The sequence below is a fragment of the Camponotus vicinus genome, unplaced genomic scaffold, assembly GCF_025532165.1.
Source record: "Camponotus vicinus isolate PSW18456_S1 unplaced genomic scaffold, iyCamVici1.0 SCAF_3, whole genome shotgun sequence".
Taxonomy (NCBI): domain Eukaryota; kingdom Metazoa; phylum Arthropoda; class Insecta; order Hymenoptera; family Formicidae; genus Camponotus; species Camponotus vicinus.
The window spans coordinates 20141921-20164192 of NW_028141967.1; the positions used below are offsets into that span (position 1 = coordinate 20141921).

Below are 22272 nucleotides of genomic sequence, written 5' to 3' on the forward strand. Positions count from 1 at the left end.
AGTTCCCTGGGAATTTCCATCTGTACTTCCAATTATCATCGAGAGACCGAACAAAGACAATTCTGTACAGGTGAGTTCATGAACTCGAGGACGATACGAAGGAACGAAGAAGGACAAGGAGAAGAGCGGAGCAGGTGGATTGCTCGCTTAGGTTATGCGAGACATTCGGACTCTATCCGCAACGGCAGAGACTGAGATGGTATTTAAGGATTACCGGAGTTTAGCATAATATCAGCAGGTAGAAGGAGGACAACAAACAGGCGTCGTCATCGGAGCGATGAGAGGACGACGGATGACGGGTAGAAGATGGAGACTCGCGAGGTGGAATGTGCCCGAAAAGGGGTGCAGGTATTATTCATGGATTACCTCACTTGTCTCGGCTACAATCCTCCCAAAGCCTCCATTAGAATAATTGCTTCTTCATCTTCGCGCTTACGCGGTTGCTACCGCCTACCGTGTCCTGATTCTCTTCTCTTATCCCCAATCCTTTCTTCACACAAAAAGAGAAAAAAAGAAAGAGAGAGAAAAAAAGAAAGAGAGAGATAAAGAGAAGAACATCAACGATTTTGTCACCGACATCTTTCGTTTAAACATACGCCACCGATTTCAACACGCGGCTTGTCACCACGCTTCCGTATGCATGTCATATGCATTGCTTTTTCTTCCATTGTTTGCTTTGATTTGACGAAAAAAGTGTATCATATCTCGTAAAAGTTTGTTGCGGCAAAAATGATATCAGATTCAAATACATAATTAGTTTTCTTGCTAAACATAATTATATGAATATATTAATATAATTAAATAAGTGAAATAAATGTTAGTCTCGAAGTAGAATAGAGATTATGGATCCTATAGCATCTTATTAATATTTTTTATATTTATAATAAAGTATTTTAAACTTTTAACTATTCAGCAATATTATGTAAATAATTTTGTCATTTATTTGTTATCATTTTATTTGTCATTAATTAAAATTAAACTAAAAATTATGTGGAAAAATAAATAACATAAGTAATTTCTATTTATCCAATTTTCTATTTATCCAAATTTTCTATTTATCTATTTAACAATTTCTTAGGTATAAAAAATATCATTTTACGATCTTTTAAATTTTTGTATGTTGCGATGCTCGATTACATTGTAATTTGCACGCAAATTCTATCGTGCCATAAAGAAGAAACTGTGATATACATTCCGGTTGCGGAAGCACGAGTGGCAGACCATTAGCTAGAAAGGAAGTCTTTTAAGAACAAGGAAGAAAGAGAGTACCAAGTAATACCTTCAAGTTCCAAAAAAATGTGAGAATGAAGAGTTGCCAACGGATTGTTATATTCGTGAACTTCGCGTTCGTCGTCGAACAATCATATCGCCATTATTCATGCCATGTTTTAACCTTTCAGACGAGTAACTATAGTCAACATCGATCAAATATTCAAGTGGCTACAATCGAGAAATGCGAAAAATGTTTCTAAATTTATCTCCAAAGAGTATTAATATCCTTTTCTATTATTTGTTTTCGATTTTTAAGATTCTAAATTCGCGAGTTCTTTGTTTTAAACTGAATAAGATAAATAAATAAAGTAAAAATGCATTTTTGGAAAAAAACAATTAAGTTCTATTTGTGTTTTAAAGTATAATAATAAATATAAAGTGTCTAACGGAATGTAAACTTTTTCATGTGTAATTATATATAAAAAATAATATAATTGTATATAAAAATAATTATATGAGGAGTACTTTTGCATACTGTATTTCTATTATATATATATATATATATATATATATATATATATATATATAATAGTGTATATAAAACATTATACCATATTGAAGAAATATCTTGCAATAACGCATAAGTCGCGGTGAGCATCCAACACCTGTCCTCTGCGCCACTCCTTCACCACCGGCGCGCAAGAGAAGACGATTAATGCCTCTTAAATTAATTACAATGTTACGTGAAGGAGAGCAGCACGTAGACCTACAACAACGAGGTAACTCGAGGGATCAACGATCGGTGTGTAAACGAGGAGACAGAGGCAGGTTAAGCACAGAATCGTCGCACGTACCTGGTAATGCGAGATGAAACTGTAACGAGTGCGGGCTGCCGCGGTAACTAAATATTCGCGGGCAGACGCGTTGAGACAACAACACCGGTGACGGGAAAAAAAAAGGGGAACTCGACGCGAAACAGGTCGTCCGTTCCATCTACCCTCAACATCCGTCGCCACCCACGTAGCGCGCGCGGAAGAGAGTCGTCGCCGCTACTGGAGACAATTTATTCTCACGGTCTCGCGCGCAATTTGCTTCCGCAACTCCTTCTTCTCGTCGCTACCCCACCCACCGAGCTTGTAACAAGGGTAACGAGAATCATCGAACCCACTGTCGCGGCCCGAAATCGCATTTCACGCGACATTTGTTGCGCGGCGTCATACCTGGCGCGTTGATCTTCGAACTCGCGGATGCAAGATACGGGAGCTGAGGGGCGAGGGATGAAATTTATTTAATTCTTCCTATCGCGCTATCCGGTACGCTCGATCTGCGCGCGTGAGCGCCATACTATATTCGCGCTTCCCCTCTCGATAAACGATCACACTGTAGACGGAGGAATTGGAGGAGAATAAAGAATGAATTGTGATACTTGAGTACTAAATACATATGCAAACCATGTTGCATTTTTAATCTAATGTTTATTCAATAAGTCGGTATTTTAAAGCAGATGCCATTAACGCCTCTTTCATTTAGCAATATACCAAATTTGCTAAATTCTTTGAGAATTGAATATGCTAACATTCATCTTAAACTTGCTAATTAATGAACTAATATCTAATTTATATATAAAGCAAAGAATATATATAGATATCAAATAGCATTTTCTCTTTAAAAAGTCAATATTTTTTTTCAAAGAATTTAACTTAAACTTTTATTTCTTTCAAACTTTTTATAAAAGTAGTCAAAAACTCTCTGTCTCTTTAGAAACTTTTCTATAATTTGCAAAAAAAACTTCTGCAAGAAAACTTATTCCGTTAAGAATAAAATTACACGAGGTATAAATTTTGACACATATAGTTTCGATTGTAGTAATATATATGCATTTCTACTATCAGCGTTTTTTGAAAAAGTCACTGCGAGCAACCATTACCGGTAGCACTCGTCGCATTATTTGTCGTTAAGTGCATGAAAGCTTTTCCTCGAGTGCTTAATACAAGCTCACGGTTAATAGCAGCGCGTTATTATGCTCACAGGAACACAAGTATGTCGCAGAGTTTAAAGTGTCTCTACTTCGGTGCCGCACGAAAAACGCGACAGTCTAACCTTTTCTGGATTCTTTGTGGCGGCGCGATTATACCGAGTGTCTCTGATTCATTCTTTTTCAGCTTACAAATAAATAAACTATAAAAGAACTGTATATTCGTGAACATGTATCTTTTTGACGATCCTTTAAAATTTTTGAATTATTATCTCTTTATTTTTAAATTCCCAAATAATCACAATTTTATTATTAATATTGATTTATTGATTTGGTCAATAGACTATTGATCTTGGATTAGTTTTATTTTAAAGATTTTTAGATCTTTAAATTTTCAAATAATAGCATTTTTATAGGCATTTTTATTGGCACATTAACAAATTTTAAAATCTTTTGAATAAGAATTTTAAAATCTTTTGAATTAAAATTTTTAAAATACATATGTGTATGTATATTTGCATATAACATGTAAATGTCTACACATGTAAATGTATGAATATTTTATACATATATAGTCTCTATAATATTTATTTTTAAAAAATCTTAAATTTTTCTCTTTTCTAAATTTTAACTCTTTGAATTCCAAATATAATCCTTACGGAATTGCAATTTAAAAAAATTTTTAATATTTATTTTCCAATAAATTTTTATATCATATCATGTGTACGATCAAAATATATTCTCACATATATTTCTATTAAATATGCTTTGCTCATAAAATATTTAAATGTTCATAATACATTGTCTTTGAAAGATTTTTATTTAATTATTTTTAAAATAATAATCATATTATATTCTTATATAATTATATTCTTATATAATTATTTTTTTGGATTGCGTATATACATATATACATACACATATATATATATTGTGTGTGTGTGTGTGTGTGTGTGTGTGTGTCAGAAAGAAAATGTGTTTGATCAGAGACACCATGTATATCAGGCATCTCTACGATTATATATGCATTCATATTCATACATCTTATTCCTTTCTCTCGAAAACTCGTGAGAAGCAATATATAAAGTTTCATATACATTATATTATATATACATGTGCATGTTGGGAAGTGTGTGTATGTGTGTGTACATTTCAGCTATGACACTAACCAACTATGATCGATCGTATCAATAAATAAAACATTATTTCGCAAAAATTACGAAAATATTTATAAATAATTGCGTAAATCTAATTCCACCATAAATGAGACAAATTTCAGAAAAAGTTTAGTAATTTATTACTCACCCCGAATTGCATCCGAGCTAAGTATCCGAGAAATGCACTATGCATCCATGAAAATCACTAATTGTATTCTTCTGAAGACGTTCGTTTTCTCTTTCTCTCTCTTTATCTCTTTCTGTTTCCTGCTGAAAAAAAGAAATTGTATATATTAATATAAGTAATATATGTAAGTATATAATAAATAAATATATATATATATATATATATATATATATATATATATATAATTTTTACATTCACTCAATATTTAACTACAAATAAAATTATTTGTATTGTACCTAAATATTATACTTTAATATTATTTGTAAAAATTATTTAAAAATTATTTGTTACAATTATTTATATTATATCTAAAATGTATATCGCGTTATTTACCTAACTGTACCACGGATGCCTATTAATATCTAATATATTTCTATATTTTCTGTGAAAATAACTTCCACTTTTTTCCACGTAACATGAAAATACTGTACAGATTCTCATTTCACAACGTTAATTATCGCGATCGCGATTAATAAGAAAAAATATAGAAATAACGACACACTTCTGCGGTGCAGTACTTTACGTTCGAATGCAAATGGCGCACCTGCGCGCCTAATTTGCGCGGGAATTTGCACGGCTAATGTATCTAACGACATCTCACGGAGTACTACCCTTATCAATATGAATTTGAAGTACCACATCGGATATATATGCGAATATCAATTTACCGACTCTATTTCAGGGAATTTAATCATTAAGTAGCTCGTAAATAATTAATAATATGGACATGTTTCACGATTTAAAGCTCAACTATATAAATTTTGTATGTGTGTATTTGCGCACGAATATTTGTAGCTTATATTAGTATTTTTTCTTGAAATATTTGCTATAGATTTTATATAAAATAATCAGTGGAAATATTCTTAGAGTACAAAGAATAATATCAACGTAACTAAAAACTATAAAATATGTGCATACCTGATGATAATTATACATCTTTCTCCGGCGAAACACATAACGGCGATAGAATTTCGATCGAACATGCACATAAATTATTAGACGCAATCACGAAATCGCGATAATTTAATACGACTTAATAAATTAAGTTAACACTTAATACTTAACACTTTACGCGAGACACTGTGACTCTTTTACACTTTTTAAATAATAATAGTTGCAAAAAACAGAGCGATTCAAACTACAGCGTGCACATGTCGCGACCTGTCATTCCACGAACAGAGCACAAGCGGTGATTTCGATATCTATCGAAGAGCAATTGCGATTCTCGAAATATCGATACACTCGAAGCGGCGAACCAATCACGGTATTTATTCGGTCTGCTCCTTCTGGCACCTTCTCGTACTTTGAGGTTACCAATTTTACTTTGCTGGACGAGAAATATTACTATTACATGGTATTACGTACAAGATTGACTTTTATACTCATTTATAATTCGTGAAGTCAATGGAGCAAATTGTATACCACATAGACATAATCTTGTCAAATCCTAGGACGGGATAGTAACAGTAAACAAGTGGAATATATTCGTCAACCGGTTGTTTCAAGTAGGTATTAATTGTCATGTTTATGATGTGTTTTGTATGAAAATAGGCATAATAATCTCACATTTGCTCGTTCATGGCATCGGATTATCGTATTACATCTTTATATGGCTTGCTACAATCGTTATAACGTCGAAGTATGTGTGAATCATTTTATGAATTTAATCATATTTTTTGTTAAAGTAAAAGAAAGGTACAACTTTTTTTTTCATTATAGAATATTTCACAATGTCCGAAAATACAAGCGAAGCAACAACAGCAGAAAAAGAAACTACTGGTGAAGAAGATGCGGTCTCGGAGGAAGACAGGCAATACTTGACAGAGTATGTGCGAGAAACGGAACAAAGACTTGCAACAAAAGAAGAGATTCGCGCAGCTAATCTAAATCCTACAAGACCTTCGGATACATCATTCAGTAAGCTTGATTCGAGTCTTAAGAGGAACACCACATTTGTCAAGAAATTGAAAAATTTTAGCATGACTCAACTCGATACCGTTTTAAAAGACATGGCAAATTTAAATTTGACTAAATATGTAAGCGAAGTTGCTACCGCTTTAGTGGATGCCAAATTAAAGATGACTGATGTTGCGCCAGCTATTAGAGTATGCAGTTTTCTACATCAAACATATGCTGAATTTTCCACTCATTTCTTCGAAAACTGGCAAAGAATATTATCATTGAAAATCAATGACAAGATTTCGAATCCCAGCAAGTTGAGAGTAGATCTTCGATTCTATGCAGAACTGGTAAATGCTGGGATATTCACACACAAGCAAGGTCTGTCACTGCTCGGTTCAGTATTGACCGTATTGATCAATATGGATAAGGAAGAGCATAATAATGCCAGCATAATATTGAGCTTCTGCCGACATTGTGGCGAAGATTATGCCGGTCTTGTACCAAAAAAGGTACGAGAACTATCTGAGAAACTAAATGTTCCGATTCCAAAGAGTAAGCTTTTGTCACCAGACAAGCAACAAAATGTTAAATTGTTACTGCGAGATTATTACAACTCTTTATGCAAACATTTGTTGAAGGAACACAAAGAATTGCAGGCATTTGAAAAGCAGAATCGCAAAATATTGCAAACAAGAGGCGAACTGAGTTTAGAGAGAAAGGAAAAACTAGAGGCTCTTCAAGTTTCTTATGAACGTTTGCTAACCAGTGTACAGAGCTTTTCTGATACGTTAGACGAGCCGATGCTTGAACTTCCGGTGGACAATGAGATGAAAGCCGAAACGGAAGAAACACTAAAGATGATTAATGAAGGAGAAGATAGTACCATTTTGGAAGATATGTGGGGTGATGAAGAAACGAGACGTTTCTATGAGGTATTACCAGACTTGACGGTCTTTCTGCCAGGTTCGTATTTGAAAGAGACACCGAAAGAAGCATCAAAGACAGATGTATCGATAACGGAGGACGCTCTTGACGAAGAGATAGTTTTCGATGAGATAGACGAAGCCGAAAAAATCGAAGAACCACCGGAACCAGAAGTAGAAGAACCGCAAGTGTCCAACACGAGCAATAAGATATTATTAGACGCTTTCTTGACACATCTGCCAAACTGTGTCAATCGGGAGATGATCGACAACGCTGCAGTGAACTTTTTGATGAATCTCAATACGAAACACAATAAGAAAAAATTAGTAAAAGCTCTTTTCGGTGTTTCTAGGATTCGCCAAGATCTGCTACCTTTCTACTCCCGCTTAGCGGCCATCCTTCATCCGGTGATGCCCGAAATCGGTAACGATCTGTGCCAGATGCTAAAGCAAGATTTTAAATACCACGTCCATAAGAAGGATCAGATCAATATCGAGTCGAAAATCAAGGTGGTTCGCTACATCGGCGAGCTCGTCAAATTTAAACTCTACTCTAAGATAGAGGCACTCTACTGCTTGAAAGTGTTGTTGCATGATTTCACGCATCATCACATCGAGATGGTCTGCAATCTGCTGGAGATCTGCGGTCGATATCTCTTCTGCTCGCCGGATTCTCATCAAAGGACCAAAGTCTATTTGGAACAGATGATGCGTAAAAAGGCGGTCACTGCACTTGATTCACGCTATGTCACGATTATCGAAAACGCATATTACTTCGTGAATCCGCCCGAGTCAACCGGTGGTGTCACAAAGAAAGATAGACCGCCCGTGCATGAATTCATCAGAAAATTGTTGTATCAAGATCTCTCTAAGACGAATACTGATAAAGTACTCAAATGGATGCGTAAACTTGATTGGGAAGATGAGAACGTGTCGTCGTATGCTATAAAATGTCTTACTGCCGCTTACAACGTTAAGTATCCCAATATTCGCTGCGTCGGTAGTTTATTAGCCGGGTTGGTGGCCCATTACGAGACCATCGGCCCTCAGGTAGTCGACGGTGTACTTGAAGATATACGACTCTGCATGGAAATCAACTTGCCTAAATATAACCAACGACGCATCGCTATGGTCAAATACTTAGGCGAACTGTATAATTACCGAATGGTAGAAAGTGGCGACATTTTCCGTACTTTATATTTGCTGATCACTCTCGGCGTCAGCGTGGATCATTCGTCACCAAGCTTACTTGACCCATCCGATCATCTCTTTCGCATTCGCTTAGTGTGCACGTTATTAGAGACTTGCGGTCAGTATTTCAGCGGTGGCTCCAGCAAAAAGAAACTTGATTATTTTCTGATATTTTTTCAACATTACTTTTGGTTCAAGTATACAGATCCCATCTGGACACCGGAAAATCCATTCCCCGTCGGGATAGATTACATGTATCGCGATACATTAACGATGCTGCGACCTAAAATGCAATTGTTCCAGAATTACAAGGAGGCACAATGTGCTATAGAAGAATTGCGAAACACTTTATATCCAAGCTTGGGTAATCCTCCCATTGACGACGTCGCTGCGGAAGGAGAGAATGAGATGAGCGTTATCATGGAGGGTGATGAAGAAGTAGCAGCGACCGGAAACGGTAGCGGGGACGCGAAAGGTATAGCAGAACTACACTTTGAAGAGTCTGAGGATTGTTCGGAGGCGCAGTCAGAAGAAGAATGGACGGCTGACGCGGAGCGAGACGATGCTATGGGCACCCAGGAGAACACTCAGGGTGATCGGTCTCAGAGTTTGTCTGCGGAGGGTGGCACCGAGGGCGTAATCATGGACGTAACTGAAGAATTGAATGCGGCTTTACCAGCCGGACCGCGACGTGTGAGCTGTCCGGAGGACGATGATTTCCTGTCCGCGCTAGATAAAATGGTGTCGGATAATATACAAGATAGAATGCGAGATTCCATAAAACCGCAACAGGTTGACATCTCTGTGCCATTGCATGTGAAGAGCACGAAGAAAACATACGAGCAGTTACAGGAAAGGCCGAGTGACAACAATACAGTAGATTTTGTGCTAATGTTGAGAAAGGGTAATAAGCAACAATACAAGAATCTGGCGGTTCCAGTATCATCAGAGTTGGCTATGAATCTCAGGAATCGCGAACAAGAACAGAAAGAGGAGAAAGAGCGCGTAAAAAGACTGACCTTGAACATTACCGAGAGACAAGAAGAGGAAGACTACCAGGAGACTATGAATCAAAGCACTAGACCAGTCACCGTTAACTTAAACAGAGAACGGCGGCAAAAGTATAATCATCCTAAGGGAGCCCCCGATGCTGATCTCATTTTCGGACCGAAAAAAATTCGATAAAATCCAAACAGTCGAATTTTTCATGGAAAAATAAACGGTACATCTGTGAAGTGATTATTTACAATTCGGACCTGTTTAATCATAGTTAATTATCATTTTTTTACTATAGTACATTAGAATTTCTTCGAAAATGAATGTCGTAGTGGTAGTATATCGAATGCATCAAAATTTTGACAGTACGAATGTATTATATGTATAAATAACGAGTGTTTAGTGCATTTAAATGAAAAGTCATATAAATCACTGGTACAGTAAACGCTCATTAAACTAACTTTGATAATATATAAATATACATAAAATTTATTCTCCTGGCTAAAATACATGTGTATAAAAAAAATCAATATGGACTGTTACAACACACTGCCGATTTTCGATTACACACATAAAGTTTACTGTACCATATAAATGCACTTTTAATGCAATGAAGTGTATATTGATAAATTGATCATACTATAACTTGCTGTGACTCAAAAATATTATTAGACATTTTTATAAACTTATAATTAATGGTTATTTTATGTCTATCAACGAAAGCTATGTTGTGATAGAATATACGATCAATTTATATATTCTCTATGTTATCTTTCGATTCTATACCTCTTACTTGGAAACGAAAATATTTTCTTTTTTCCCCCCTCTACAGATAAAAAGTTTTTTTTTAAAAGAAATCAATATTGTGATGTACAATTATTTATTTTTATCTAGGAAATTATCACCATGTACAAAATGAATATAAATAAATGTTTAAGTGCTTTAACGTTTGATACGGCTCCATAGTAAGTTTTGCAATAACGACGTCACGTATATCTACCGAAATACATATATGAAATTGATAAACGCGTGTAAATTAACACTAAATGTACGTCTGCATCTAATGATCTTTTTAAGGATCTTCTTCCGCGTCTTCAAATTGACCTGCTTCAATGTCCATAGCTTCTTCCACCTCCGCTCCCGTATAATTGGTCCCCATTTGCTCTGATGATAAGTGATAATGATAAATTCAATCTTATGTATATACTATCCGATACATCAACTCTAATACAATAATAATATAATAATAATATATAATAATATATTTCAGATTTATTTATTGAATTCCGTGAATTTCATTTATGAATTTTGTTTTCGATATCATTAGATAAACGAAAATTATATAATACAATTACATTTAAATATATAATCCAAAAACAGTCTAATTTACAGAAGATTAACATAAATTACCTGGCAAAATACAAGGTGCGTCGCCAGCGCCTACTTCCTCATCATATTCGCCCTCATAGTCTTCTTCAGCATCTTCGTAGATATCCTCTTTGTTTTGAAAAAGTTTTATATTGCATTATATATCTTTATATTGCAAGTAATCAGAAATAAATTCGTTATCTCGTTTGATAGCTTACCCTCTGAGAAGCTATCTGCTGGGTCAGGGTGAAGCGCTTGACACGCGTTCATCGCTTGAAACATTAAGTCTAAATTATTCGTATTATCAGGCGCAAACTGCATTTCTGTAATTTCTGAAGCGTTTGCGTCGTCGTCCTCGTTTTCCGAAGCATTTTGAGATGATAATGCTAATGGCATATCTATATAAAAAGATATATACAAGTACATTCATGATATTATCAAACATTAAATTGATTGCAATATAAGAACTTGTAATAATACCTGGGAGGTCTACTTTGGCATCAACCATAATATATAAACATTGTCGTGGATGAACTTGTTCTCGTGCAATAGCGTGTAATGTAATGTCAGGATATTCCAGGGAGAATCCTTGTTGTGTATCATTGTCCATCCAAGAAAGCACACTGTCAATAAAAAACGTACAATTAGAAAATACATATTATATATATAGATAATTTATATATTATATATATATATATATATTTATATATATTATATATATAGATAATTTAAAATTACAAACTGCAATATAGATCCGCTACCTTTCTGTGATATAGAATGTGCCCTTGCCTACTTCTCTATCATTGATATACAAAGTAGTATTTGGTTCTTCGTGACGTATCCCTTCTTGTGGCGGCAAGAAGCTGCTAAGCACTACCATGTTTTAATCTGCAAGAAGAAATAAATAATATTTAACAAAAATACGAACGCAATCATTGACAAGGATGAAAGTATAGTCCATTGAAATGTCATTTATGCGACTCTTATCAGTTATTATACGATGCATCTACACAGACATCATGGCAATATGTGATATACATAACAGATACTCGAGCCTGTCCCGTATCAGTCACCTCGATACACGATGAAGACTCCAGGACGGAATCACTCGGAATTCTTCTCGATAGAAAGCGCCTGTTACATAAATACGTGTACGAAGACAAGCCGCGACATAAGGGAGAGAAAGCGAGTCTCCGCGACTAGTAAACACCGGTGTCGCGTTCGTCGGAGCTTCCTAACCAAGACAGGAAGGACTCACCGTTCCCTCAGTTACTGGAATCGTGCGAACGAAGCGGCGACGAGGTCCCTCGCGACGCACACAGGAGCTTGTCTCCGAGAATCGGCGTTACGCACTGTCCGCACGTCACGCACCCGCCCTCGTCCCACGATCGCAGGCCGCAGAATGAATCCAAACGAATGAGCCGTCAGAGCAGAGGTTGCCTACGTGACGCGAGATGCGGCGTGCGCGCTACGAGCTACGATTTCCTGCCTCTCGACCCTCAGCTGGCTTGGCTGTCGTTTGCTTATTCGTCGTGTGTTGACGAAGGATATACATAGAGCCTTTTAATTACGGTTATAAGAAAGAAATAATCATATGGAGTGGAATATAAGCACGTCGCGTGACGCAGTTTTAATTTAACAACGTTAGCGTTATACCGTTAAGTTATTGCGTATTATATGTGTATCGCGTCTCTATATCTATATATCTATATATACGGTGTCTGCTACTTTCCATTTAAATAACTCTGCGGAAAAGAGATCTACTTCAATCATAAACGTAAAAAAAGATAAAAGGAGAAAAATGCTATTTCTTATTTTTTCTTTTCAACGTAGAGACGTTTTGCAGAAATAAGGGATTTATTTTGCACTCTCACATGTGCTAAATATATAATAATTATTTTATATGTCGAAATGAATAATACAAATATAGCTACAGCTTATGCAAAAACAATGGCTGCGTTCAGCAGAAAAAGCTGCTTTACAACTGTTGTAAAATTCGTGAATCTGATTGGTGTATGCTCTTAGATTCAGTCAAAATTAAGAGCATACACCAATCAGGCTCACGAATTTTACAACAGTTGCAAAGCAGCTTTTTCTGCTGAACGCAGCCAATGTAAAATATTACACATAATTTAATTCAGCTTTAAAATTCTAACCCAGCAAACACCAAGTAACAGTTATATAACTGTTAGTTATAATCTCCTACTCAACAATATAACTGTTACATGTTATATAACTGTTATGTGTTAGATAACAATTATATTGTTGAGTAGGAAATTATAACTAACAATTATATAACTGTTACTTGGTGTTTGCTGGGAAACGATTATAACCCAAGATCTTATTATTTCATTTTTATCATATATTTTATATTTTATATATTATATATAATTATAAAATAGAATTTCCTGTCTTCTTATTTCAAGAGCTTGGATCATATCGTTTAGTTAGAATTAAAATTGGATGAAAATACGTGTAATCAGTTTTTTTTACATAAGCTACAAGCATTTGTTTATTTGTATATGTATAAACATACCCAGATAACACGCTTGTCAGAATGAAAACTTTAGGAGAACTTCTTGAGGAAAACATTTAGTTATCTTGAAAATGATATCCAGATGGTATCTCATAATCATCATTTACCAGAGGCATCTACTAAGAGAACTCTTTAAGATATCTCATTTGAGAGATTTCTTGAAATTGTTATCTTTTTGATATCATGCTAAATGATATCAGTTTGATCTCTCATAAAAGATATCATTATGTTGTATGGTTTCTGAGCCTTCAAATGCACATGCGCTGTTATATGGACAGCTCAGAAACCAGACAAAATTATGATATCTTTAATGAGAAATCCATTTAATGTTTAAGAAGATATCATAAAAATAACATATTCAAGAGGCGGGCTTAACCTAAAAAATTGTATGTACTAGTGCTAATAAAAATACATTTTTATTGGTAGTACAATACAATAATAGAAATTTAGTGCTTAGAAGTGAATTTAATAGACATTTAATGCTTTTAATAAGTGCTAGTACAATATAATAAAAAATACAGAACAACGGTACGTTTCGCAGTAAGTAAAACATTAACTGATATACTATATTAATCTTAGAATAAATTAATAATTAATCCTCTATTAGGTTATAATGAATGAAAATAATACACTTATAGATACCGCAAACTTTTAGATTAATATATTTCAGATGTCTGAACGAAAAGCGTTTAGAAATTTATCTAAAAGTCAAAGGAATCGGAGACTTGTTCGTAAAATCTGCAATCCAACGTGCAGTTCAAATCAAGAAAATATTAATGATAATGTGTATCCACCACAAGAAAATGTATTACAAGACAATTATTCGGTTATTGAAACAGAAGTTTGTGATCATAAAAATGAATGTCATGTACGTGAAGTATTAAGTAATGAAATGGACACTGAACTATGTTCATACAAGGTAATTAATACAAAAAAAACAGAATTAAATTTTAAAAAAGAATTAATGCAATGGGTATGTCGATTTAACATCAGTCACAAGGCAACAGGAGCTTTATTAAAAGTTTTAAAAAGTGTTGAAAATATTAGCGAGTTACAAAATCTTCCATTGGATTCACGTACACTTTTGCATACACCAAAAAATGTTATGTTACGCGATGTATCGCCAGGTCAATATTTCCATTACGGTTTAAAGAACGCCCTAATTGATCATTTGAGAGCTTTGGATATAAATAAAGTATCTCATGATATTCAAATAAATATTAATATAGATGGATTACCATTGGCGAAAAGTTCTAAAAGTCAATTATATCCAATATTAGGTCAAATTTATCCAGTAATTGCTGAACCATTTATTATTGGTGCTTATCATGGATATAATAAGCCAGAATGTCCTAATATATTTCTTCAAGATTTTATTAAAGAATATAAAACATTACATGATGAGGGTTTCCAGTTTGATGGAAATTTACAATTTAAAGTAACAATTAGGGCGGTCATTTGTGATACACCAGCTCGATCTTTTGTAACATGTACAAAAGGATTTAATGGTTACTTTGGCTGTTCAAAATGCATACAACGAGGTAAATACATCTCTTATAGAATGATATTTCTTGATCTCAATGCAGAATTAAGAACTGATGAAAACTTCATTGAAAGAAAAAATGAAGATCATCACAATGGAACATCTATTTTTGAACAAGTAAACTTAGGAATGATCAGTCAATTTCCCCTCGATTATATGCATCTTGTTTGCCTTGGTGTCGTAAAAAAAATGTTACAACTTTTTGTTAAAGGACAGTTTAAGCCTGTTAAGTTTAGTGCAAATATGATAAAAAAAATATCTGCAAGTTTGAAACGTATTTCAAAATGGATTCCAGCAGAATTTGCACGAAAAACCCGCAGCTTAGATGAAATTGATCGGTGGAAAGCTACTGAGTTACGACTATTTTTATTATATATAGGTCCTGTTATATTACAAAATTATTTATCTGATAAATATATGATACATTTTAACGCATTGCATTGTGCAATTAGAATCTTATGCCATAAAACAGATTGTATTATCAATAATGAATATGCTAAAGATTTATTAATTTATTTTGTAAAAACATGTCAACATCTGTATGGAGAAGAATTCATGATTTATAATATTCACAATTTAATCCATTTATCTAATGATGTTGCAAAATTTGGCAACTTAGATTCTTTCAGCAGTTTTCCTTTTGAAAGTTTCTTATTTAGTATAAAGAAACAATTAAAAAAAGGTGATAAACCATTACAACAATTGTTTAATAGAATTGTTGAACGAGCTAATTGCAACTTTTGTAAAAAAATAGACACAATTTTAAAACCACAAGTAAAAAATTTTAATGCCAAAAAGTCTGCGGAAACAAGAATAGATTCATTCGATAATATTGTTTATAAAGACTTCACACTTTCAGTCAAGAAAATTAATAATAGATTTTGTTATTTAAAAAATAATAATATTCTGTCCATAACAAATATTTGTATTTATAATAACAACATAATTTTAAAAGGAAAAACTTTATTAAATCCAGTTGAGCTTGAGCATTATCCTATAAGTTCATTACAGTTTAACATTGTTGTAGGAAATACATGGTCAAATATACAAACTTTTAATTCTGATGATGTTTGTACAAAAGCTGTATGTGTTCCATATGGAAAATCATATTGTTTTTTACCTCTTATACATACAGCAATATAAAAAATATAACATGTATGAATACTTACATACGTATCAAAAATAGAAAAAAATATTTTCTAATATTCATTATATAATATATTATTATAATGTATATAATTATATTAATATAAATATTTTATTGCCTTACTTGAACACTTTATATTTTTGTTTTTTATAAATTTAGTGAATATCATGTCAAATATATTTTATGATTTTATATCATTTATAATTTTTTCATTAACATTAAACATTAATATGAAATATATCAGTAATGTTTTCATTTACAACTACATCCTTTTTTCTCTACGTTGGAGAGAAAAGGAGGAAAGATTAACAGTGCAACAAGTTCAGCTAAAAAGAATAGACCTTAGGACTGTAACCTATTTGAACCTTGTATTATTGCCTGAAAAGATGACATGTCATCTACAAAAATAAAAAAAATAAAAAAAATGTATATAATTAATTACCAACTACCATTAATGATGTCATTATTGCGTTTAATAGCGCGCTACTAGCTAGCTCCGCAAACAGCTTATAGCGATAAATAGCGTGAAATTCGCGCCGCGAATAGTGTCTCCTGAAACGCACCCATAGGCTGCGTTCCGTTTCATGCATGATGCGTATGATTCATTGCTTATCCTTGTTTAACATTCGGTGAACAACAGGCCTTACTGACCGCAGAGCTCGTAAACATTATTTTGTATGATATTTCCCATTGTAATCAGTTCGTATAAGTATTATATATATTATTCATAAACGTGTTTTAATACTTTGTGACAAATTTTGCTAACAATTATTTATTTTACGTTAGGATGGAAAAGATATCTTTGGATTTGACGATTTTGATCAATTAACCTAGGAATTATACTGCGGTATGTTGCCCTTGAATATTATTTATTGTTATTTAGAAAACAAACATAAATAATTGAGATAAATATAAGTCTAATTAAAGTAATTTATACCTAATTAATAATTTAAATATTATTTACACATAAAACTAATAAAATACATAAAATTTAATTTTCAGACATGTATTTTGTTGTTTTTTGGGATGAATGGTGCGCTACAATACCGGCTTCTTGGCTTATCTTGAAGTCTCAAGTTTTCAAATGGCCACCCAAAAATAAGAATGCTACTAATGAAAGTAAAAAAGGAACGAAGCCTCAAGAAAAGTGGATAACAGTTCGATATTCCAAATTGTTAGGACCTTTCGGTATGTAATTGATAAATATTTCTTTCCAATATATATAACTTATAGAAATTAAATATTTATTTTACATTTGATATAAAGATACTTTCGAAGAAGCTAGAGAAGTGGAAAACAATACTTTAGATATTTCAACGAATGATGAAAAAACACTTGCGGAAGTGACAAAAAAGAAAAATACTGAGGTTTCACAAAAACGTGCAATTCAAAAACCATATCGTTTTCTTTCTTCCTCTTCCAATTCTTCTTCTGAGGAAGAAGAGGAAAGTCAAACAAAGACAAAAGCTATTGAGAAAAAGAGTAGTCAACATTCAATGAACCAAACAACAAATAAAAATCTAATAGATGAGACAGCAGAAAATTCATGTATGTGTTATATAATTTTTTTTTTGAAACTATTTAAATATATTTTGTGATAATAATGGATTAAAATAAATTCCGTCAGGTAATAATAAACCTCCAACAAATTACAAATCATTAAATGCAGGAGAATTTTGTCATATGTCGATTAAAGAATCATGGAATGAAAATGGTGATGTATATTTTATAAAAAATATTAGAAATAATTAAATATTTTCTATTTCATAATATAAAATTTTTGTATATTACTAGATTGCACTAAGGGACACATTTTTGAGAAAGACGAACCTTTATTTTCTGAAGATCTTCCTCACTTTATTCAAAAAGATATTTCTTTAGAATTACAGGCTGATATACTTACGCATGAAGGTATAAAGTTTTTATATAATAACATTTTATATTTTAAGTTAATAAATTTTTTACCAGTTGCATAGAAAAATTATGAAAAAATTATGAAAAAGAAACTATTTTCGATGTAAATTCACGTTTATTATAAATTGAATATATCAAACAAATAAAATAAAATCAAGGTCAAAAATCGAGCAAACTATAAAGTCATCCGGTATGATTATATAACTTAATTTACATCAGTGATAATAATATAATAAATAATGAGACATTTCGACTTCACTTAATCTTCTTAAATCAAAGATAATGTTAATTAAATTATTTAATCATCCCTTAACTTTACAGTTTGCTCGTTTCTTGACCTTGATTTTATTCTATTTGCTTAAGCGTATACCAGCCTTATTTATTTTTTTATATTATTGAATATATCAATTGTTCAGATTAAAACTAATAAATGTAATGAATATTCGTTTTATTAATAATTTAAATTATTTATAAAATAATAATATTTTTTGTTATATCTTATTTTATATTGTTATTACAGATCCTTCATGCATCACGGAAACTAAATCAAAATCAAAAGCGTCAGAAAAACCAACTATCAAAAATATTGTTGTAACAAGTGAGTTTTTTATATGTAAAATATAAAATTGTACCTTTCGTTGTACATATGCTGTGCTTACTCTTTTCTTTCTATAATATTTTATTTTATAATAAATTTTTAATCTACTTAAATCTTATTTTAAACAGATATACCATTACCTGTTGGAATCTTACATAATAAAAAAAATGGCAATAATCAATCATGGAATAGTGAAAATAATATCCAAAAATTACAACAACTAAATGATCGAAATACAGAAACAGACAAGGAACAAAAATCAGGCAGTCATCATGAAATGCAGACATCAGAAAATACAGGCCAAAAGCAAAAAATAGATAATCATGAAGAATGTTGCAGTAAGTTTCCCACTTATATTCGATAAAACAAAAACTAAAAATTAATGTCATAACTCTCTTTTATAATCTCACAGTATTTTTCTTTAAATTTATTTTTATTATTGTGATGTGTCAGTTATTCTATTTTAAAAACTGTTATTATTATTCTCAATAATAAATGATTGATCCACAATAATTAGATAATAAATATCATAACATGGTTTTATCACGACATTAATTTCTGTTTTTCTCCATCATATGGATTATATTATCTTATTTATATTATGTAATGATCAAATAAAATGAAAATTTTTCACAAAAATCTTGAAAACAAAATAATACTTCCCAAATATTAACTATCTTCAAATTTTGGTCAATTAATCGAAATTGATTATAATAAACAATGCATGTATATCAAATAATAAGGATAACGGAAAATACAATTATACTTGCTTATTAGAATAATATCCTAAAGGATGTTAAATATCACTTTTGCAAATGTAATTAATGTATATTAGCAATCATACATTTACTAGTAGAAATAGCAGAATTATTTCCTAACAATTGTGAACTCGATCATTACTTATAAACCGAAAGACAAATTACTTATCATTACTTATATCATTATTTATATTGCAATTGTTTCTAAATAGGAGGTTGTCGGAACGATATTACAACGATTTTGCGTACTGTGATAGGAATACGACAAATACTTTTAGATTCAAATCCATACCAGTTACAAGAGGAAAATATTGATTTGGATTTGCCGATTTTCAATGTTAAGAAATTATATGAATTTAATAAAAGACTTTGTGAAGATTCTACTACTCGATTGCAATATGTAAGTATTGTTTATTAATAAAAACATTAAAGTTAAATGTAAATATCTTTTTAAATTACAAGACATGCAACATGATAAAAATATCTAAAACAAAAATCTAAAAAAATTGTATAGTGTTTTTCAAAAAAAAAAAACCAATTATCTTGAAATGAAGAGAACATATTCTATATTCTACATATATTCTATATATTCTACATATATTCTATAAACAAAGATATAATATTTTTTTTAAAGATTTTAAAAAATTCTGTCTCTTTTCACAATTTTTCTAATTTTTTTTCATGTGGACTTTTTTATATTTGAAAACATGTATACAAACGTAACAGTTTTTAACAATTCTGCAAATTCGTTATTTTACGTGTAAAACGTTCTTTAATTTTGTACAAGCGACAGTAATAGTATATGGTAAAAGTATTAACAGTAAAACTAATGTTTGAAATTAAAATTTTATTGTTTTAAATGCTGTTGTTTTTGTACTATTTTAAAAATCAATTAGAATTTTATGTCATAATATAAGAATATTGCTTTGGAAAAATTTAGTACCAAAACGTACTAAAATTTGAAATGGAAGAATCTAATATAAAAATAATTTCTAAGGAAATGCTGATTACTAACTTTTAGTGATTTTTATTTATAAATGTGCCAGTTTAATAGTAGTAAATATAGTAGTAAAGAACATATTTAAAAATTATCGATACTACCAAGATAATAATAATAAATTGCAACACAAGCATATTTTATATTTTTTACAGCAAAGAATGATTCGGACAATAGGAGGTATAACCCCACATAAACATGTACGAAACGCTATGCGTTTAACGATAGCTGATACGTTAGCTTACCAAATGACTTGGACTAATAAAAAAAATAAGATTGAAACTCAGAGCATGAAATTCACTAATCTCATTATTGGTATATGGTTCATTTCCTATTTCTTTTTCTGGAAATATGTCAAAATTAAAATAATTTTTTGTTTATACTCCATTTTTACAATGACAATTTTCTAAAATTATTTCAGTTTTATATTCTATTAAAACACACATTTCATTTATGAAAATAAGAAAAAATTTTTTATAATTTCAATATAAGAAAAAATATAGTTTGACATATTTTTATTTATATATTAACATATTCCTTTACTATTTCTTTTTCATATTACTCTATCACGTACAGTTACAATGGCTAAGTTCCAAAATTCATTGCCGGTGCTAAAAATCTGTAGTTTACATTACACACATACACACACACACACACACACACGTGTACTATAGATTTTTAGCACTGACAGTGAATTTTGGAACACAACTAATGTTTATAGTAATTTACGAATATGTTTTATCGAGTTTGATAATTATAATATGATAAAAAGTTGTAAACATTTATTATCTGCCGAATTATTTTAACTATTATCAATAATAACTTAAAAATTATTCTGTCAAATCATATATATATAGTTTTTATCAACTTTTTTAAACATTTTAGACGTTCTCATATTATTCAACATTCTAATCTTCATAGTCACTTTTAATCGTATTAATTGTACGTACATATATATGTTAGTTTCTTACTAATCTACTCATAATATCGTATATAAACGTTTCTTTATTTCAAAATGTTTTATATTTATGTTCTATATGACTAAATCAATACATTTTTAGTAATTTGTTTGTCCCATTAGTAAAATGTTAGCAAAATAACAACAAATTAGTAGCAAAATTGATCACAGTTTGGCTGCAAGACCGGTATTATTTGTGTTCTAATTAAACCCGTGTTTTACAAGCACAAAAGTCTGCAAAGTACAGCTAAACATAACGTCGATGTCTGTTCAGCTGTACTCTGCGCTAATTCTCTTTTGTCTTTCTTTTGCAATAAAAAAGACAGAAATAAATAGTGCAAAGGGTTTAATTATAAAAAAGAGACCCACATAATTTAATAAAATTTCTGCTAAAATTTTGTTTACGAACGAATTGTTAAAACATATTGAAATTATTTTCAGAAACTCTCGTTACTGATCGGAATATTTCTATCGCCGATGTACAGAAAGTATTAAAATCATGGTTGCAACATGCCGGCGATCGAATAAATCGAAGACAAAAAGAAGAAATTCAAAATGAGTCAGTGGATGATTAAGACTTTTATAATAATATATTATATAATAATAATAATAACTATATAATAATATAATAATGACATGGACGTATCCAGGATTTTTTTCAGGGGGGTTTTATTAATTCTGTTATTATAGAAACTATTTTTGTGTTAAGGAATTTTGTTTTCTTTCATATTTTAGAGTTTATAATGTCTCCTCGTTCCTGATTTTGAAAAATACTTATTAAAAATATTAAGTTTTTTAAATCAATTTTTATTTTTATTCTTGTGCAATAATAAAAATAATAAATATGAAAATGTTTAACATGATTTATTCCCTAATACTTATTTTACACAATCTATAATAACTCAAGACA

General features: G+C 31.4%; 4 protein-coding genes and 1 long non-coding RNA gene across 17 annotated transcripts in view; 3 read left to right on the top strand and 2 right to left on the bottom strand.

Moving 5' to 3' along the window:
• LOC145969370 (uncharacterized) overlaps window positions 1–6033 on the bottom strand; it is a 159072-nt gene extending 153039 nt beyond the window's left edge. Inside the window, exons 1-2 of one of the 5 annotated variants that reach the window (XR_014438068.1) lie at window positions 5450–6033; window positions 4493–4614 (exon numbers count right to left, since the gene is read on the bottom strand). This is a non-coding gene — a long non-coding RNA (uncharacterized LOC145969370). The remainder of the gene's footprint in view (window positions 1–4492; window positions 4615–5449) is intronic. The other 4 variants (XR_014438067.1, XR_014438069.1, XR_014438071.1 and 1 more) reach the window with 4 other exon arrangements.
• Window positions 5795–10604, top strand: Upf2 (UPF2 regulator of nonsense mediated mRNA decay). 2 transcript variants are annotated; one of them, XM_083095430.1, is made up of 2 exons: window positions 5795–6036; window positions 6251–10604. In XM_083095430.1, the coding sequence occupies exon 2, from the start codon at window positions 6262–6264 to the stop codon at window positions 9730–9732; it is 3471 nt and encodes a 1156-aa protein (XP_082951556.1). In that variant the 5' UTR covers window positions 5795–6036; window positions 6251–6261; the 3' UTR covers window positions 9733–10604. The 2 variants fall into 2 exon arrangements, with proteins under 2 accessions (XP_082951556.1, XP_082951557.1); XM_083095431.1 differs by lacking the exon at window positions 5795–6036 and adding an exon at window positions 6051–6170.
• On the bottom strand, window positions 10407–12592 carry Icln (chloride nucleotide-sensitive channel icln). 2 transcript variants are annotated; one of them, XM_083095444.1, is made up of 7 exons: window positions 12170–12592; window positions 11985–12045; window positions 11673–11799; window positions 11392–11534; window positions 11130–11309; window positions 10954–11040; window positions 10407–10707 (listed from the first exon to the last, which is right to left on the bottom strand). In XM_083095444.1, exons 3-7 carry the CDS (start codon window positions 11789–11791, stop codon window positions 10616–10618), a joined length of 621 nt encoding a protein of 206 aa, XP_082951570.1. In that variant the 5' UTR covers window positions 11792–11799; window positions 11985–12045; window positions 12170–12592; the 3' UTR covers window positions 10407–10615. The 2 variants fall into 2 exon arrangements, with proteins under 2 accessions (XP_082951570.1, XP_082951569.1); XM_083095443.1 differs by lacking the exon at window positions 11985–12045 and having other exon boundaries at window positions 12170–12591.
• An 853-nt stretch (window positions 12593–13445) lies between these two features.
• LOC145969367 (uncharacterized) lies at window positions 13446–22190 on the top strand. 7 transcript variants are annotated; one of them, XM_083095433.1, is made up of 12 exons: window positions 13446–13987; window positions 14118–14366; window positions 16924–16984; window positions 17140–17325; window positions 17404–17685; window positions 17765–17851; window positions 17932–18048; window positions 18572–18649; window positions 18778–18987; window positions 19620–19807; window positions 20560–20719; window positions 21804–22190. In XM_083095433.1, exons 4-12 carry the CDS (start codon window positions 17142–17144, stop codon window positions 21935–21937), a joined length of 1440 nt encoding a protein of 479 aa, XP_082951559.1. In that variant the 5' UTR covers window positions 13446–13987; window positions 14118–14366; window positions 16924–16984; window positions 17140–17141; the 3' UTR covers window positions 21938–22190. The 7 variants fall into 7 exon arrangements, with proteins under 7 accessions (XP_082951559.1, XP_082951563.1, XP_082951558.1 ...); XM_083095437.1 differs by lacking the exons at window positions 13446–13987; window positions 14118–14366 and adding an exon at window positions 16378–16840; XM_083095432.1 differs by lacking the exons at window positions 13446–13987; window positions 14118–14366 and adding an exon at window positions 16378–16836.
• On the top strand, window positions 14375–16133 carry LOC145969106 (uncharacterized). Its single transcript, XM_083094962.1, has one exon. It carries the CDS (start codon window positions 14412–14414, stop codon window positions 16131–16133), a length of 1722 nt encoding a protein of 573 aa, XP_082951088.1. The 5' UTR covers window positions 14375–14411.
• Window positions 22191–22272: the final 82 nt, after the last annotated feature.